The sequence below is a fragment of the Cebidichthys violaceus genome, unplaced genomic scaffold, assembly GCF_023349555.1.
Source record: "Cebidichthys violaceus isolate CVI_PGR_0920_01 unplaced genomic scaffold, fCebVio1.0.p SCAF_6, whole genome shotgun sequence".
Classification (NCBI taxonomy): Eukaryota; Metazoa; Chordata; class Actinopteri; order Perciformes; family Stichaeidae; genus Cebidichthys; species Cebidichthys violaceus.
Window position 1 is genome coordinate 15,786,180 of NW_027176816.1, and position 20,301 is coordinate 15,806,480.

General features: G+C 42.2%; 3 protein-coding genes across 3 annotated transcripts in view; 2 read left to right on the plus strand and 1 right to left on the minus strand.

Annotated features, from left to right (window-relative positions):
* Positions 1–8,453, minus strand: part of plch2a (phospholipase C, eta 2a) — a 190,956-nt gene extending 182,503 nt beyond the window's left edge. The window contains exon 1 of the mRNA XM_068732737.1: positions 8,369–8,453. The gene's annotated coding sequence lies outside the window, so the exon portion shown is untranslated. The remainder of the gene's footprint in view (positions 1–8,368) is intronic.
* Positions 8,454–11,076: 2,623 nt separating this feature from the next.
* pex10 (peroxisomal biogenesis factor 10) lies at positions 11,077–17,379 on the plus strand. The gene is made up of 6 exons (XM_068733486.1): positions 11,077–11,476; positions 12,123–12,203; positions 12,293–12,708; positions 13,338–13,504; positions 14,685–14,820; positions 17,033–17,379. Exons 1-6 carry the CDS (start codon positions 11,365–11,367, stop codon positions 17,099–17,101), a joined length of 981 nt encoding a protein of 326 aa, XP_068589587.1. The 5' UTR covers positions 11,077–11,364; the 3' UTR covers positions 17,102–17,379.
* Positions 13,515–14,678, plus strand: LOC137889572 (uncharacterized). Its single transcript, XM_068733487.1, has 2 exons — positions 13,515–14,311; positions 14,348–14,678. Exons 1-2 carry the CDS (start codon positions 13,556–13,558, stop codon positions 14,441–14,443), a joined length of 852 nt encoding a protein of 283 aa, XP_068589588.1. The 5' UTR covers positions 13,515–13,555; the 3' UTR covers positions 14,444–14,678.
* Positions 17,380–20,301: the final 2,922 nt, after the last annotated feature.

Genomic DNA, 20,301 nt, shown 5'->3' on the forward strand with positions numbered 1-20,301 from the left:
GCATTAAAATGCGTGTCATATCCAGATCGTATTTACACATGACTTAAGATGATTATATTTACACTGCGTATTAATGTGTGTCTCCGGTGTCCACATTGAGATCAAATTGGGATTCAATCGCTGTGTCCAGCTCACGTCACATCCTCCTCTCCTCTCATGTATTTGTTGTACGTGGACTGAAAACGCATTTACACTTTTGTTCAATGTGGTCACAACCACCTCTGTGCATTGACACCAGTATTACCATGTGGTCGAACACTATCTGATTGCAATCACACAACGCATTTTAATGCAAAGGCTGTATATGGTGAACCTGTACCAGGAATGATGGGAAGAAAAGGGTGTTGGAGTTTGTGTTTTGGAAAATTTTGACACTAAGATTTACATTTTTAACTCAAATGTATATTGGTTCCAAATAATGGTAGTCAGCCTCCTTGACAACAACAAAAAATTCCAAGAGGATGAATCCTGACTTTGGTGACCCCCTATCTTTTTCAATTTGTCTTGTTTATGACCAGAGCTCAAAAGCTGCCCCCCTGGTCACCCTCTTATACATCCTACAGCAGAACCAGAAGGCCACAGATTCCCATTCTATGCAAGACATATCAAAATCTAATGGGCTGATTACCATGAAATGTACTGATCACATTCATGCTCCCCAGGGGGTGAACCCTTTTCACTTTGGACACATTACTGTTCCAGCTGCACCGTCCTTGAAAAAAATGTCCCCTCTTATATGCAACATATTAAAAACTAGTGGTTGTATGAACATGAAATGTGCTGAGGATATTCATGGTCCACAGAAGTTACTTCCTAAAGTTTTTGGTGACCTCTCGCCATCGTCAGGCCTAGTTTCCATTTGCGCACAAGAACTATCACAATGTTATGGATGAATTGCTGTGAAATTTAGTTAATTCATGTTTCCCAGAGGTTGACCCATTTCCATTTTGTACACACTATGAACACAATATTGTCAACTTTATATCTTAAACCTAGAATAACATTTTAATTTAGTCAAGATTTCATTATGTTGAATAAATAGAAAATAAAAACAGCAACAGCAGCAACACACTTTTCCGGGAGATTGGATTGATTCATCTCTCTGTTCTTTATCCCAGGTAAAGTGCTAGGTTTCAATTCTGTTATATTCCTGTGACCAAGACGAAAGAGGCTGAAAACCAACACCTTGCTGAAAAACAAGCCTACACAAAGAGACAGAGAACCAGCCTTTCCCATCAAACCACATATACGATCATACCTGCCAAGGCTGGGTGACACAGTTGGCCAGCAGCATGTCACAGATTTTAATTATTGCTATGATGAAACCAGATGAAGAAAAATGTCCTCAGAATGGGTGCCAACCCTGCTGTTTATTGTCACGAGGCCAGACAAGGGGTGATATGGTTTTATACTTAAATAAAAGTGTGACAGACAAAGAAAAACATTAGAGGCTTTAATCTGTTCATACACACCAACATCACTGCATGGCCTGGCAGAGCTGCTGCTGCTTTACACATAAGCAAAAGTCTCTAGAACAGCAATGTCTGTAGGCTTACCACATCTCTTTGCCAGTGGTTTTTATTGCACCACTGGCATAGTCTAGCACAGTGGTTCTCAACTGGTCTGGCTGCGGGACCCACCATCACCCCTTAATGACAAGCCGCGACCCAAATTTCTCAATCCATATCTCATGTAGTCAGTGTCGTACTTGCGTTTTGCCATGCTCAATTAGCATATGAAAACAAACTTTGTGGGTGTTCTTCTATACTGTGAAATGGGTGTCTATTAGCATTACAAGGCATTAACGGCAAAAACTGTTAAGGAGTGTGAATAACTCTGCTGCATAAAAAATCCTCATCTAAATCTCTTTTTCTTTTACCTTATGTTTTGATGCTGTTAATGGTTTTATGTGAAGCACTTTGAATTATCTTGTTGTTGGAATGTGCTATACAAATAAACTTGCCTTGCCTTCAAAATAAAAGCACAGATTTTTTTTTTTCCCAGGCAAAGGCCGGCAACCCACTGAAAACGGGTCCGCGACCCACTTTTGGGTAACGATCCACCAGTTGAGAATCACTGATCTAGCACCATCATTGGGTCAAAGTATGAATTTGTCCAATACTTTGGTTTTAACATTTTTCAACTCGTCACATGCTGATGCTTTGTCAGACCCAGTGGCGTCCAACAGACACTGATCTTTCAGGCAGAAGACCACTGTTCATTCCCCATATGGAATGACCCAAATTGCTGTATGTAATGAGCAGAAATTGACGTGAATTGAATGTGTGGCTAGCTTTTGTAGGAAAACACACAAAAAACTGATGAGTAACTTCCTTCATCACTTCCTGGAGCATGTTCTCTAAGTATCTAACAATGGCTACTGGTTACTTGAAAGCTTGGTGCTTTCATACGGACGCTGAAGGGCGCCTTGTGCATCGGTACCAGACGTCTAGGGACACGTCGAAGTGTCAGTATCGATAGGGAGCTAGAACAGGCTGCTGGTTTATGACCAAGCTCATACCATCACAGAGACTAAAATGTAATGTTGTTAAGAAGTCAGCTATTTACTTAGTGCTTAGTTGTAACAGCCACGTTAAGATAATTATAAAATCAGCTTGTCCAAACAAGTGTGTATATTGAGGCCGGGTTGTAACAGCATGTTGAACAGGTCTCTCCAAAAAAGCAATCAGACAGCTGCCACTGATATAGAACTCTGCCGCTTCAGGACAGAGGAGCACACTCCAATCTTCAGATCACTGAATATCTGTGTTTCAAACATTGATTGTGACTCCTACTTGTTCCTCAATTAGGGACAAACTTCTTCTTTAATCTGTTTCTGTGTTACAAACCAAAACATCGAAGGTTACAGATGTTTTCTCCGAATGCGTCAATGGAAAGACTAAACATGAGAGGACAAGACAGACTTCGCATTGTCCAGCTCCCCGCCCCCAAAAAAACTGGGTCATGTCAGTCAGGGCTTCATGATTAAGATATGCCATGGGGTGACCGTGGCTAAGTGGAGAGCAGGGGTGTCTTTCAATCAGAGGGTCAGAGGTTCGATCCCCGGCTCCTGCTCCACTAGTCTCATGTCAATGTGTCCTTGAGCAAGATAAAAGCGTCTGCTAAATGACTTTAATGTAATGTAAAGATATATGTGGCCTCATTAACATCACTTTAAGTGAGAATCACCTCAGACAATGATAAAGAAAACTGTCACAGGTACTCATTTCAGTCTTCTGTTCATTGGTTGCAAAAAAAAAAAAAAAAACATGGCGACGGCCATAATCCAACTTGAGACTTTAAAACGACAGTCCATAAACCAATGTAGTCCATTTCTTATATCCTGTCTATGGGCTAAATGCATTTACAGTCCAACAAAAAATTTGACAAAAAGCAACAACAGCACAGCTGGGACAAATGTATTAATATCTGTAACCACTGACACCGATAGCGACAGCTGTAACAAAAGATGTCCTTTTTTGTGTTCGCTAAAGTTAACTAGTTTTGAATGAATAAAATGTGACCAACTTTTACACATTTCCCTCAAAAGATAGTATTGCTCGGTAAATTCCCGACTCCAAAGGGCAAAAAAATTATAAAAATCCCACTCCAGAGACCTGAGGCTTTACTCCACCGACAGACATTTGACAGTCAAAAGGCAAGTTATCTCACGGCTCATTTCCAAGTCAGATGTGGTTTTCCTTTCTTTATGGTCAACCAGACGATCGAGAACAGTCGGCAATGTGGGCACCGTATCTGAAAAGGTCAGAGTGACTCGCAACCAGATGCACAAGATGAAAAGTAGAGAATTATTTGGTAGAGAAAAAGAAAACGCAACTCTGAAAAGGTCAGGAAGTGTGTTCCAAACTAACAAAGACACTATTGGAGTTTGTTTTTGTTTTTTGAAGCATAGGTTAATGATATTCCCTCATATTCAAAGAAAGAATGTGTGGTCTCTATGTCTCAGAATGTCAATGTGAATTTGTCGTGTTTCAACCTGCTGTCACTTTCATCTAGATGTGCTGCAGCGGTAATTACACACTTCAGACACATTAATTGCTATTCCCACTGCTCAGTGCTTACGATGTGATTAATTTTGTAACGTAATGACTGCTGGGTGGTGTGTCACCACACACTACCCGTATGCTGTCACTTGTCAATTTCCCAATGAGCGGGCAGAATTTAAGAAGTAATCTGTGCTAATGATTCAGAGCAGTTCAGTTTGACAGAAGTCTACATAGTGAAAAGTCCTCCTCAAAATACATTGTGAACACAGCTTCTCCAGTCTCACACACAGTGCAGTTTCAACAGACAATTTGTTAAAGAAAAAGTTCATCATTAAAATTATGATGCTCTATGTAACCCTCTAGCGTCAGTTTTGGGCGTGTCAGGAGGAGTTTTTCCTAATCTGAATCGAGAGTCTAAGGACAGAGGGTGGCCTATGATGTACTAATTGTAAAGCCCCTTGAGGCAAATTTTATGACATTGGGCTGTATAAATAAAATGGACTTGACTTGAAATGTAAATCACCAACTATTTGATATTCATTGGAATGAAATAGAGCACTAGACTGTGATTTAATCCGCTGACAAAATGCAAATGACACGTCACACATGATGAAGTATGCACTTTGAACAGGTTAACAACTGAGAGAGAACACATACACAGTCAGAGAAGGCAGAAGTACTGAAACTCCAGTAAATCATCTGAAATGTATTTGTGACAAGCTTCCTTTTCAAACCAGTTGATACATTGTTTTTTTTAATGTCAACAAACACTGTGAATGACAAAAAAGAAAAATCAATACATGTACCAAAGCCTGACAGATCTTCCTCTGTGCCATAGAGCTCCATTAAAAACACATCATTGAGCCATTCTGTTGCACTGGGTGACATGTTCCTTCATCACCATAAACACTCACTAGTTTATTGTGACTCAGTTCCACATACACCGTCCTGCTGCCACAAGAACTAGAGCACCAAATGTAGATAAATCCGCCGGTGAAAATAGTCCCCAAAAATGCACCATATCCTCAGGTTTGAGTAACTGTTTAGACTATATACATGTGAGCCATGATTAAAGATGTAGCACGTAACAAACAATATTGACAGGACTACATTTGGTCTGCACAAGGGATTTGTTATAAATAAGAAAAACGAAGGATGAAATGTCTTTAAACCTTCAAATGCAAGTAGCTCCAGATCATTATAACAAGTCCCTCCAGTAAGTTAGTGATACACTTACATTAAGTTGAGGAACTTGCCAAGAGACAGCTTTAAAAAAAGAAGAAAAAAAAGAAAATTGCAGCAGAGGCCACGATATCCTGATTTTTCAACCCTAAAATGAGTTAAGCTCCAAAAGCTATGTATCCTATAGTGCAACTCTGTACTGTATTTCATTAGACCCCTCCCTGCCTGGTAAGTGTTGACACAGGTTTTCTTTTCAAAATATGTGGTCTCCCAGTCCACGGGTCGTCATTTTCTACTGTTGTTTAAAATGTTTTTACAGGCTGCATGTCACTCTCCATGATGAGTAAATTGCCTTAAGACATGAAAGAAATCCGTAAAACGCTGCTTTAAAAAAAAAAAAAAGTTTTTATAATGAATATTGAGTATCTAAAACATTTTCTCCTTTTAGCCTGTAGTGTTTTGTCTGACGCAGGCCAGTTTTTGATTATGTATTCATACAGTCACTGTGAGTGTGCACCACCAAACAAACCCCTGTTTGTTTAACCTTTAGCCTCATAAAAAGTCATTTGGTACAATACATCTTCTCTGACTTCAATTAGAGAATGTGGCGGAGCTCTTGTCATGCTCTGAAGTCACTCAGATAGACAGCTCGCATTAAGCCCAGTGTAGGTGACTATCAGCAACTTAAAATTTGTCACAGAGAGGCTGAGTAGGGGAGACTAACCTGCGGACGCGCTGGCAGTAAATGAATCACGGATCCTGTGCTTGTGTTTGTAGTTTTATTTACAACAAACAAACTGCTGAATAATACACATTGAAAAATGTTCAAGATAGTTTATCTTGATGTACAAAGATAATCAATGGCGTCAAACAATAATAACGAGTAACATAGAGACGACGTATACGACTCTGATAGCGGCAGCGACCTGTCAATCACAGTAAGCCCCGCCCTAAAGCATACTCTGCTTTATGGTCTATTTGACTCTAAATGGACCATAATTTACTAAATGAACATCATGCTGTATTAAAGAAGACTGAGATCATAAACTCATGTTTACTGAGGTGATAAATCAAGAGAGAAGTAGAGTCATTTTTTCATAGACTTCTATACAATCAGACTTCTTTTTACAATCAGAGGAGTCTCCCCCTGATGGACATTAGAGAGAATGCATGTTTAAGGGACTTCCGCATCGGCTTTACTCAGCAGAACCGGAGGTTGTCGCCTGGATCCAACCTAAAAACCCAGACCAGTGTTGTCAACACTGAAAAAAGGCAGCTGGCAGCGGCAGCTCCAAACGGCGCTATATATATATATATATATATATATATATATATATATATATATATATATATATATAAAATGTCCACTGGACTCCAAAGCCTGTAGGAGCACCTCAGGCCTTCATGGAACCACCTGGGGAGTCCCTGCAAGTCCACAAACCAAATGCATCTAAGACAACCAGTGCTTTGTGTTTGCAAGAGGAAATGTGTGTGTATGTGTGTGTGTGTGTGTGTGTGTGTGTGTGTGTGTGTGTGTGTGTGTTTGTAGTTCAGTGTGAATCCCAGACTAGACATGTGTTTGATACCACAGCTGAAACAGATGTTGCCTGAGGTAATTAGGGAAATAACTTGCTTTATGCCTCCTCAGCAGGTGTCGCCTCACTTCATTTGCTGCCTTCCAGTTCTGTGTGAATGTGTGTGCGTGTGTGGGCGTGTGTGTGTGTGTGTGTGTGTGTGTGTGTGTGTGTGTGTGTGTGTGTGTGTGTGTGTGTGTGTGTGTGTGTGTGATTGTCTGTGAGTGTGTGTCTCCAGGGTCCTTAAAGGATGTGTCTTTACAAACTTCCTGACACCCACGCACGCTCTACAATAGCTCCTGTACGCTCTATTGTTATTGTGTACTTGTGTATTCAGTTTAGCTTCACTAACACAGGTTCAATTGTGATTACCATAATAAAGGCAGCAATAAATTATACTGATGTTTGGCCTAGACAGTGCTGTCAATCTCTGCTATGATACAGTTGTATATGTGCTTGCATGTGGGCTAATTCACAGATAGGCACGTACTGTTTTTGTATATTTTCACATGTGATAAATTCACATTCACATGTTATTTAGTTTAGTACGTGGAGAGTGAAACGTTGCACAGCGGTTCAACCAGACTGGCAACAGAAAGAGACAAAGGTCCCTGAGCAACAGCTGAATAAGAATAGAAGAAATCTGCAGTCATTGGTAAGAAGAAACTGGTAGCTTAGCATCAAAATGTGTGCAGATGTAATCAAGAACAGCTTCCTGTTTCACAATAATGCATCTTAGAACATGGTGGAAGTAAGAGGCAACGTGTTGCTGAAGCAAAGCCCTTCTTTAAACATATTTTATCGGCTGAACAGACTATGGACTGACACATCACTGTTTAAGTCCCTTCAATCTAACCAGTGTGTAGACCGCAGAGGGCCCAAAGAACGGCTACCCTTAATATTTGGAGCCAAAATGCACCATCATGGTTGAATAATAATCAAGGGTCACTTATGCTTTTCTGGACTGGAAAACAAACTCAATATCAAAGGGCAACTGCGCTACAGTGTGAGGTCATCATCTAATTGGAAGTTTGAATCAGTATCAGCAAAAACTATTTTCAAATGTAAATAATAGATTTGGTGTCTATTTAAATTCCTTGCACAAAAACAGAGAAGTTGAAAGTATAAAATATCAGCAATAAATGATACGGCAAAAAGCTCTCCTAATAAGACTGGAACGATACGGTACCTCAGCAGTTGTGTATTGGAAGTCGAAAACTTGTGAGAACTCCACACAAGTATGCTGAAGTTTATCTGTTATCATCACCCCGACTTACTTCTGTTGGCCCTCTGAGAATCTAATCTGCTCTGCTCCGATACGGTGAACATAATGCACCTGATTCATCCGATGTAGAACACACACAGTGCAGACCTTCACCTGACCTGAGGGTGCATGGTCCAAACACAACCAATGCTCTGAAGACTTTTTAGCACCACAACAGGTCCAACTTATGAATGTAAACAACAAAGTGCAAGCAGCAACGTTGATCTCAGCCTTCCGAGTCCTGTACTGTCTGGGCCGATGCCTTGAGACCAGCTCACACGACAAACACAGTTTGGTGTTGAGTTACACGGTGCAAGCAGCCGGTCAAATTTGTGTCTTACCTGTCACACTCTCCCTGTGTGCTCTTTAGTGTTTAGTCCAAGCAGCAGAGTTCTCCCCGTCCACCTCCCATCTGCAACAAGTTACAAGTAGCTCCCAACTTAAGAGGAAAAAGGAAAAGCCCAGCTCCTCCTCCTCCTCCTCTCTGGGAGCGAAGTTCAGCTTCCTGGTGAGACGGACTGTTGATACGGTTGTCACTGTAAAAGGAGAACAGTGGGCTTATAATGGGATGTTCTCCGTAGTGGTTATAGTATACCTGGCGGGCTCTGGGAGCATGCACTGCGGAGACAAAGAAAACTGGTTCTACAACTTTCCGGGCAGATCCCAGCAGAGCTGCCTGAGCTGTGAAGTGAATGAATGAATGAGTGTACCTAACCTACTTACACTGGTACAAGAGCGCCTTGTAGCAACTTGCACAGTGGCTCATATAAGTGTGTTTATGGCAGCAACATAATTAAAATGATGTCATGATATTTGCATAGCCCACATGGATATTGGTCATGAGTTAGGATATTCATAGGGTTGTGTAGTTGTATCGCCTGCACATTTATAATCCATCAAATGCAACATTTAACCATTTAATCAGCAACCTTCATGTTGGGAAATAAAATGTAGTATGATTGAATGGGTAATAAAATATAAAAAAATAATTTTGAGACTTTTGTTTTGATTTCTGGTTGAAAACAGTTGTGTTGGGGGAACTTGTGACCTTTAAAACCCTGGCTATGAGCCTGATGGTGTTTTCTTGTTACTTGTGGCAAAATTACATTGTTCTTAATATGGTATTTTTACACAAAGGCCTGTCTTATGACCTCAGAATAAAACCCCAGTGGTAAATGAAAAAACGCATCTAATAGAGTAGATCAGGGGTATTCAACTAAAATTCCAAAAGGTCCAGATTGAGAAAATATCCGAGTGCAAAGGTCCGGAACATTACAATAATATCTAACTTGCGCTATGTAGTGCCATATATATATATATATATATATATATATATATATATATATATATATTCAAGAAGCCTAGTATTAGTAACAACGTCTCTGTGTAGTCCACAACTGTCAAATCAAATAAAGAAAGTACACATCAATTATATTTTAACAATTATTATTGTCAGTTTTCAAATTTAACTGGATGGTTTATAAATAATACATATAAATACATAAATAAATGTTATTCTCTCATTTCAAGTAAAATAAGGGATACAAATAAAATACACAAAAATGAACTTTTGAAAAGCTTGCATCTTCAAAGAAAGTGCTTGATTTTAGAAAAATGAAAGAAAAGGAAAAAAGTAAAGTGTGGCTGGAGTTAATTTTTTTGTTAAATCCATTCCACATCATAATAGTCTCAGTCAACTTTATAATAAACAATCTCTACACATTTTAACATCTTGTTTGGTCTCGTAGCAGCGTTTCACATTGGCGCTTTTAATAATGGCCACGGTATCATATGAGAGACAGAGTGGTTTTGTAGCGCCAGCAGGAAGAATGAACAAATAAGAGTCCATCCATTCTTTGTTAAAAGCTCTGTTTTCGCGGTCCACTTTTCTATTTTTAGAGCACACATGTGAAACTGCTTCTCCGACTTACTTCTCCCACTGCTCTCTCTCTCTCTCTCTCTCTCTCTCTCTCTCTCTCTCTCTCTCTCTCTCTCTCTCTCTCCCTGTCTGTGTGTAAATCTCATTCGGCTCATGATGCGTTTCAGAATACAGATATTCGATTGGCTGAGTAGTATCACGCGAGATGATTTACAATGCATGTAATTGGTCGGTGTAGTTCCGTAAAGTGCCGTAAAGGCTAGAAAAGCTGTGCAGGTTAAAATAGAAGCGCTCCGCCAAAATGTATAATTCTCAATTATCCATCAGTTATATATCCGGGTCCGGATAGGACAGTGTCTGGATCCGGACTGTGGTCCGCCTATTAGTGACCCCTGGGCTAGATGATAGGGCTGTACTCAAGCAGAGCAATTCTTAGTCAACTAACAATCCTACGACTTGATAGACCAATCTATTAGTCGATTTAATCCACAGATCTGTAAAGCTGAGGGTCTCCACAAAGAATCTTCACTTCAAATTGTGTGTTTACCAGTGATGTTTTCATAAATTTCTTGGGAACAAGTCATTTAGCATGAGAAAAGCATAACAAAATGACAAATCAACTAAAGAAATCTGGCCGATAAGACAAAATGTATTGATTAGGGTGACTGTGGCTAAGTGGAGAGCAGCGGTGTCTTTCAATCAGAGGGTCGGCGGTTCAATCCCCGGCTCCTGCTCCACTGGTCTCATGTCAATGTGTCCTTGAGCAAGACACTTAACCCCAAAATTGCTCTACAGTGTGTAGATAGATACTGAATTGTAAGTCACTTTGGATAAAAGCATCTGCTAAATGACTGTAATGTAACTAATCGACTAAGGGGGCAGCTCTACTGCAGCCCTACTACTATCGCAACAAAAACAACCAACATTGCTATGAAGGCAACAGCAACAGGTAGCTATTAGAATATGTATTAATAAGTAAAGCACTAAGATTGATAATGACACCAAAGTTCCATTTCTATTCATATCCAAAAGTTAAAAGGGAGTTCTCACCAAGTCCCGCAAACCGCCGTTTTTAGTTGAGAGTGAGCTTGTAATGCCTCTTCCCGCCAGTAGGTAGCACTGTGACTTGTGAGCTTCATTATCAGTCTGTTTAGTGAGTTTTAGGGCATCAACTTCCTATTTGTTTCCTGGATTAACATAGAAAATGTTGGAGCTAGCTGCATGAAACCGTAACAATCATAACTAGGGAATATTAATGCTTATTCCGACCATGCACTGTATCAGGACTGAGTGTCGCACCACGGACACAAGACAGTTAGCTAGGTTAGCTTGTAGTTGTCGGTGTGCTGCTTCTCTTGCAGTGTACTTTTCGCAGCCCAGTGGCGTCTTTAACGTTTGACAGTCTTCATTCTGCATACTGTCCTGTAAAAACTAACGTTAGATTTCTGTTAGCTTACAATGCCGCTCGCTCCCGCAAACCAGTCCCAGTTGATTCGGTCCATTCAGAAGGATGAATATTATCAAACCTTCCTGAGAAACAACGCCAACGAAGCCTTTCAAACACTCGCTGGTGAGTTTGATCAACACGTTGGGAAAGTAGCATTCTGCAGCTAATTATCTTACGTCACTTTAACATATCACGTTAGCTGTAGAGCTACCTTGGTGCGGTCTCTTTTTTTCTATCAATTCGGCGTATATTGAATTCACCGGGCAGTTACGTTATCTACTCAGTTAACGTTAACATGGCTCCTGCTGTCCACGTAGTGTTTCAGTGAACTTTAAACTGGAGAAATAATGGTCCAAAATGTTTTTAAAAACTGGTATGTATTCAGATAAACTCTGTTTTGTCATTGTGTAAATACAGAGTTGAAGAGTAAAAGCTCCTGATTACTAAAACAGGTCATGCATTGGTTCTAACTGGTAAGGCTACGTAAATTGAAACACTTATATTGGACGTAGTGAATGTATGAACGTAGTTAATTACCTCTGCGCATGCGTTGATCTTTGTGAGACCCAAACCCTAATGCTGTACGTCTGCTCCGTCTCACACTATTGTTTCACAAGGGATTTATTCAATTCACTTACTAACGTTACTGTTTACAAGCAAAAGATGAACCGGGTATCATCGAAACACAACCTCCTGTAGCATGTCACAGTCTGAAGTTGTATAGCGGTGGTCTGTGTAGTGCACTTGTTCTCAATGTTTCTTTCTGTAGGATCCAAAAGATGGCTGGACTGGAGGAGAGAGATAGAGCTGCTGTCAGACCTTGCATACTATGGTTTAACAACATTCTCAGGTAGTTACCGACCAAACCAACATGAAGTCTGACTTAACTTCATGTATGTTTAATCAGCTGTCTTATGAAGAATTCATTATTACTTGTAGGTTACCAGACCCTGGGCGAAGAGTACGTCAACATCGTCCAGGTGGACCCCACTAAGCGTCGGGTCCCCTCCCGGGCCAGGCGGGGCCTCTTTGTCCTCTGCCACGCCTACTTCCCTTACCTCGTGGACAAGGTCCTGGTGTGCCTGGAGAACGAGCTGGAATGTGGGCAGGAGAGGCGCAGCGGTGCCGGGCAGCGGCGGGCGGCGTCCGGGCCGTGGTGGAGCCTGGAGTTGTGGCTGAGGAGGTGGATGCAGAGGGCGGTGGGGCTGCTGTCGGAGCCCCAGAAGAGAGCATGCGTGCCGGCCGTGTTCGTCCTCCACCAGGGTCTGACCCTCCTAAACCGACTCCACGCCACTCTGTTCTACATCAGCGGCTCTTTCTATCACCTGTCCAAGAGGGCGGCTGGTATCAGCTATGTAGGGTTTTTTTTTTTTTTTGTGACGTGTCATATAAAAATACTATTTACATGTTTCACTTGAGTAGGTACTTGACCACAGGGACAATGTGCATACATATAATCATGTCAAAAGATTAAGAAGACCACGACAAACTCAGGCATGTCAATGTCATACAGTAAACCTGCAGATTTTCCCAAACTCTTATAATTTTGTAATTTTTTTAAAAATTTCATTTTCTGTGTTTCAACTTAACCCTATCCTGTTAGTTGTTTTCCAGCCTTTCAACATTTTGTCACATATTTCCTAACCATGTTAGAAGGTAGTTAGTTAGTGAGTTTATCATTGGTTGAGCAGGCAGGGTGCCAGTATGGGACACACAGTAATGAATAACTCTGTCCAGAAGAGAGTTTGCTGCACATAATTTCACAGTTCATTGCAAGAACGCTCCGATTTTTTTGCCATGTCAAAATATACTGAGTTGCCAGTTACTAGGTACACCTAGCTAAAACTAACAGTCTAATATTCTTCTGAAATGTGTGCTAGTAAATCCTCCTCTATCCTCTCTCTCTCTGTCTGTGTGTCTGTGTGTCTGTGTGTCTGTGTGTGTGTGTGTGTGTGTGTGTGTGTGTGTGTGTGTGTGTGTGTAGCTGCGTGTGATGGGCCTCGGCAGCGACGACGGGACCATCAGGAGCAGCTACAGGCTGCTGGGGGCGCTGTCCCTCCTCCAGCTGCTTGTCACCGTGTGTCTGCAGCTCAACAGCTTCAGACAGAAACAGAGAGCCAGGCAGGAGTGGAAGCTCTACAGGAGCCTCAGGTAAAGGAGCCTCAGGTCAGGGAGCCTCAGGTGGTACAGGAGCCTCAGATCATGCAGCCTCAGGTGGTACAGGAGCCTCAGGTCAGGGAGCCTCAGGTGGTACAGGAGCCTCAGGTCAGGGAGCCTCAGGTGGTACAGGAGCCTCAGGTCAGGGAGCCTCAGGTGGCACAGGAGCCTCAGGTCAGGGAGCCTCAGGTGGCACAGGAGCCTCAGGTGGTACAGGAGCCTCAGGTCAGGGAGCCTCAGGTGGTCAGGGAGCCTCAGGTGGCACAGGAGCCTCAGGTCAGGGAGCCTCAGGTCAGGGGGCCTCAGGTGGCACAGGAGCCTCAGGTCAGGGAGCCTCAGGTGGCACAGGAGCCTCAGGTCAGGGAGCCTCAGGTGGTACAGGAGCCTCAGGTACAGGAGCCTCAGGTCAGGGAGCCTCAGGTCAGGGAGCCTCAGGTGGTACAGGAGCCTCAGGTACAGGAGCCTCAGGTGGTACAGGAGCCTCAGGTGGTACAGGAGCCTCAGGTCAGGGAGCCTCAGGTCAGGGAGCCTCAGGTGGTACAGGAGCCTCAGGTACAGGAGCCTCAGGTCAGGGAGCCTCAGGTGGTACAGGAGCCTCAGGTGGCACAGGAGCCTCAGGTGGTACAGGAGCCTCAGGTCAGGGAGCCTCAGGTGGTACAGGAGCCTCAGGTCAGGGAGCCTCAGGTGGCACAGGAGCCTCAGGTACAGGAGCCTCAGGTGGTACAGGAGCCTCAGGTACAGGAGCCTCAGGTGGTACAGGAGCCTCAGGTGGTACAGGAGCCTCAGGTACAGGAGCCTCAGGTGGTACAGGAGCCTCAGGTGGTACAGGAGCCTCAGGTGGTACAGGAGCCTCAGGTGGTACAGGAGCAGGGTCCAGACCGAAGGACGCGGCTCTGGGTCCCCTCTTCATCTGGTCTTTATGTCAGGGCATAATTTTAGAGTTCATTTAGATATTTCGGGGTTAAAGTGAACAGTCTGACTGATCATTTCTTTAGGTCTGCAAGCACCTCAGCAAGTGATTCGTGAACAGATGGCGGATGCCGATTGTACATCAACAATCTCTAAACACCTGCTGGACTGTTTCTTTGTCATAAAAGCGTTGTGTAGCAGTAAAAAGAATGAAACAAAATGACTTGAGTTTTAGTGCTGAACTCCTTGACCCGTCTGTCTCCAGTCCTCAGCGCACACACAGATCCGGTCCCAGAGCAGCCAGCTGCATCCTCTGCCTGGAGGAGAGGAGACACTCCACCTCCACTCCCTGTGGACACCTCTTCTGCTGGGAGTGCATCACCGAGTGGTGCAACACCAAGGTCAGGCTCATGTCATGGATCATGTTTTGAGAAAGAATTTCCAAGGAGCTTTCCGTTTCTTATTGTTTGTATCAGGTGATTGACATTAGATGTTAACACTCTGTACGCTCAGCATAATGAAACTAGGCATGGGACCATATGAATATTTCATGTCACCGGTATCCTGGCCAAATATAAATGCTCTAGATATCATCCTGATAATCAAAACTTAATATATTTTTTAAAAGGTCACTCAAAGATGCATACATTTAGTTAAGAAACTAATGTTTTTATTGCATCACAGAAAGGACACGCATCTTTTTTAAGTGAACATCCTTTTAAGTGCAAAACAATCATGAATCCTAATGCTCCCGAGCAGAAAGAAGGAAAAATAAATAAAAATAGCAGCATTGTAAGAGTGCAGAGAGCGTTGTCCATTTTTCATTTCTCTACATAATAAGCTAGATAGCTTTTTCAGGTCACTCCTTTGAGTTATTATTATCCTTATAATAGAAATTCACCACAATCAACTTATTGGTTTTATTTATTTATTTTATCCGCAAAATATAATCCTATATTGTCCCAACCCTAGATGAAACAGCCTTTGAAATTCAAGGCTACATTTTTCTAAACAGGTTGAATACTGAAAGTGTCAGATTGGCACCAAACAAACATTACTTTCAAAAGGATCACATTTCATCAGCAGCAGTAGATTATCTCAGATGTTGCTAATTATACAGGACAGTATACTGTATTACAGAGTACACTGTCCTTACAAAGGCACTTAGAGACCGACAGAGACAACACAAAGTTCAGTTTCCTGATGAAGAAAACCAAAAACACTCGACGCAAAAAAGAACACTCATGTAAGGTTTCGTTTGGTGAGGTAAAAGTCAAGTATTTTATAAGGGGCTCTCCACAACAGAAAAAACGTTGGTCACCACCACCACCCTACCGCTCTATTTTAAAAGCACCTGGTGAGATTAAGGTGGGTCGCAAGCCGAACAAGGCTACTATGTCTGCAGAGGTAAGCGCTAGTGATGGCGAGATGAAGCTTCATGAAGCATTGAAGCTTTCCATCCAATTGGCTCACTCGTGGGCCGAAGCTTCATGGCGCTTCATTTGCTCTACGGCGCCATCAAGTGGACAATAAATGTAAAACAGGCAGAGTGATTATAATGCCACCATGGCTTTGGTGTGTGAAGCTTTGAATTGAATGAATGATGTTTGTGATGCTCGAATAGATTGCAAACAAACGCGCAATACAGTCCCAAGTCCACAAAATGTGTGTGGACTTGGGACTTTCGCTGCCCCTTATATTTGAAATCGCGCGCCAAACCCGTGAACCATTTCCTGAATCAGTCACGTGGTACGGCCGGCTCGCGAGGCTTCGAACGTCACCACATTCGTCATCAACACAAGCTCGATACGCGCTTCACCAAAATCTTCCTGGATTACTCGACACATGCTTCGAAGCCTCGACATGGAAGGACACATCACTAGTAAGCGCTTCAGAGACCAAAACCCTTCTCACGAGAACGGACCAGAAACAGAAACAGGACCTACCACATCCTTCACAGCAGGCTGGTGCAAAATAAATGAGGCTCTCCATAATGAGTCTATTCTGAAGACCTTTGACGACAGCCAAACATGGCTACTATGATAAAGAGGTCGGCGCTTCACAGACCAAAACCCTGCTCCACTGCAAGCTGCTACAATCGAGGCGGAGTGTGTACCACAACAAGCAGGTACACCTTCAGCAGTAGTTGAAACTACTGAACTGAGAAGCGGCCCTGTCCAGAGGGAAACACCACAACGCACCACTCAGACCTGTGATGGAATTGTATCTGAATCTAAATGCATTTGATCTATGAATATGTTCATATATGTATTGGTATTGACTACGTTTTTCAGTAGTTTTTCCTTACTATTTCACAGGAACGACAGCAATGTTTTTCAACACAACACTTTGTGTCTACCCAAAGTTTTCTTTTCTTTTCGCATTACAACACAAACTTTTAAACACACAGGTCACTGTACCTTCGACAGCAGAGGAGTTGGAATAAGCTGCTTGAATTGTTTTGTACATTTTCTTTAAACTGAAGATATTCAAAGGAATTAAATCAAATATTCATATCACAGTCTGGAATATGTCAATCATGAACAACAACCCTGATTTTTTGCACACAAATGTAACAATGTCATGCGTGTGTTTGTGTTGGATGTCCCTCAGGCAGCGTGCCCCCTGTGTCGGGAGAAGTTCCAGCCTCACAGACTGGTGTACCTGAGGAACTACAGCTAGAGCCACTGAGCCTGAAACTACACACTGCTGGTGGACTGTCCAGGTTCTCAACATCTGTCCTGGCAACCTGTTCCTCTGGAACATGTGGAGACCAAGGGTCAACCAACGGGTCTGAGAAGTGAAGCCGATGCTGAAGTGCCTTTAACTTTGATTCTCTCTCATGGTCGTCAGGCCATGTTCAATAAAATGTTGGATTGTATCAGTCGAATCTTGTAAATATCACTTTTAATTAAATTAAAACTTATACTGATGTTAATAAAATGTGGGAAATCTCCAAATATGTCTGTTTTGTTTATGAGGTTTGAATACTTTAATGGTGTAGTTGTGCAACAGAATTGATAATCTACAGTATATCAAATGTACAGATTACTGTTTTTTATCATTTACTGCCTGGTAGAAAAACTGCCCACTGTTAAATGATGGAAGATGAAGTGAACTAGTCAGGTTGGGCAGTATTTCTTATAAATGTATTTGAAATGCAAAGTAATTTGTATTTGATAGACTTTGTTGTTTCGTATTTTCTATCAAAATATTTTAAGGATCTGTTCACCTGAGCAAACTGACTCAACTGACTGGTAATTTGTCTAGGCTTGTTCAAGTGCAGCATAAAGTGGTTGAAACTTTACCTGATCTTTCTATCCAATATAGCAAAAAACATACCAGTTTGTAGGCTATACTCAGCAGTTTATTGGTAGGCATTAGTCACTTTAACATATTAGTAATATTGCAGGTTTTACAGGGCAAAAGGAGAAAACATTCAGAATTGTGGTATAATAACACGTAAGAGTGCCACGTGAATGTTTAACTTGTTTATTAACACATCGTCATTAAGAGGTAGACCTGTTTTGTTGTTACCAAAAACATCAGTTTATCTGAACAACACTTGTAAAATAGTTTTCCTTCATGCTTCCTTAAATATACTTATTGAAAGCAAATAATGTACAAATCTTGAGTGGTTGCTATATTCTGTAGTTAAATTTTATATAATTACCATTTGATCATTTACCAAAATGGATCTTCATGTATTTTTGTCCTTCTCTGGGAGTTGTAAAGTGGGTCCATTGGCAGGACATCAGAGCATTGTTGACACTACAAGGAGCTGCTTCTTCCTTTTGGACATCTACTAACCTGGTTAGAACTGTGCTGGACATGGAGACAGGTTTATCATTTGTAAATCTGCATCAGGCTCCAAATATCTCCGGAGACCTTTTACCTCCCTGAACCCTCATTACAGAACAGGTCTCGTCATCCTGCTGTGTCTTGTGATGTCAAGTGTTCTGACCTGCACTGTCTCTGTTAAGGTAGATGTTCATCAGCGCGCGTTTTTCATGTCAGAAAAGAAGATCTGGCCCCTATGTTCACCAGCTGCAGTCTCAAACTCTGTCTGCTGTTTGGAGATGTCACGACCTGGCTCTGAAGCCATGACAAGAGAGGGAGACGCAGACTGATGGCAAAAGTAAGTAGTTTATCACACATCATGCAACAACAAGGCACGGTGGTGAAGAACGTGCCAGCTCGTTGCCAGAAAGGCAGAGCTTTATACTTTGAGAACCGGGCCCAGGTGCCTCCAGTTAGGGCGATCACCACCTCTGGGTACCTGCTGCCTTAAAGAAACACATACATACAAGTAAACAAGGTAGGGAACCGTCACACCCCCCTCCATAAGACCTAGGTCCTGAAGGGAATCCCAGTACCAAAATATCACAACTTTAATACAATGTATTTTACCAAAAAAACCTCCAAAACACCAAAAATTGTCTGAATCCCCAAACCCCATATACTTTACCAAATGTTATCTTATTTGAAAAGTATCTTAGGTGAACCAGTGTCCTTCTCCAGCAGTCCAGCATCCCTTGCACCTTGGAAGCAGTTTATGCGGTTAGGAAAGGACAAGAGGAGAACCAAGAAGATGAACACATAGTAAACCCTCATTATTGGGGAGCCCTGGACAACACGTCCATCACCACGTTGTCAGTCCCCTTAACATAATGAATATCCAAGCAGTAAGACTGCAAAAACAGTGACCATCTGTTTAACCTCTGGTTGGAACACTGCAACGAGTTTAGGCAGGTCAGTGGGTTGTGCTCAGTGTAAACAACTACAGGGGTACCACTGCCACCAACATACACATCAAAATCTTATATATTATGTGTGCTCAGAGGTGCACACATAATATGGCTTAAGTAAGTTTACATGACAAAGCTGAGTTGGCTTTCTAGGCTGAGGTGTTGAAATTATGTAATTCTACGCAGAGATTTGTTTCAACACTGTATGCGAACCTGCAAACTTTGCCTGGAAAGGTGAACCGTAGGGAGCAAGGCCAGCACTTAGCCTCGTACCGAATGGCTTAATACGAACACGTGTATTATTACACCCCTAGAAACAAAGGGCCATGTTGACTGCGTCATCTACAGACCTGTTGGCTCTGTAGGCGAACTGCAGGGGGTCCAGGAGTGGGTCGGTGAGGGTTTTAAGGTGTGACAAGACAAGGTGCTCAAAAGACTTCATGACTACAGAGGTCAGGGCGACGGGCCTGTAGTCACGAATTCCCCTTCATATTAGTTAGTTTTCATCCTGTCTGCTTGTTTAATTAACTCTCCTGTCATTTCAGATCCTACCATTCACACCCAATCACCTCTCATTCCCCTCACCTGGTCCTCCACACCCCATCTCACCTGCAGCCCATTCCCTCATTAGCCCTCACTATTTAGGACCCCTCACTTGCACTTATTCCCTGCCACATGGTCTTGTGTGCTATTGCCAAGCTCGCCAGCGTACCTTAGATATCGTTCCTGATCAGTCTGTTCCGACCCTGTCTGCCTGTTATTCGACCTTTGATTTTGCCTGCTCCGTATTGGATTTGTTTGCCTGTTTGACGGACCTCCCGGTTTTGACCCTGCCTGAACTAAGTAAAAAGAACTTTACTTGTATTTTGTCTCAGAGTTGTGCTTTTGGGTTCTAGTACCTGTAATCCTTACACTAACAGCATACACATATTTTAAATAAATTTGTAGTTATATAATACATTTAGGCTATTTCTACATCCAGCATTTGGTTATTTCATCATGTTTTCATTATTATAACAAAACTTGGGTTATTCCAGCAGCTGGAATTGGTCCGGTGACATCATCTACATGATGGTTGGTAGAATTGGGCAGCACGCACCACTTTGGTCATATCACTAAATCTACATATGGACA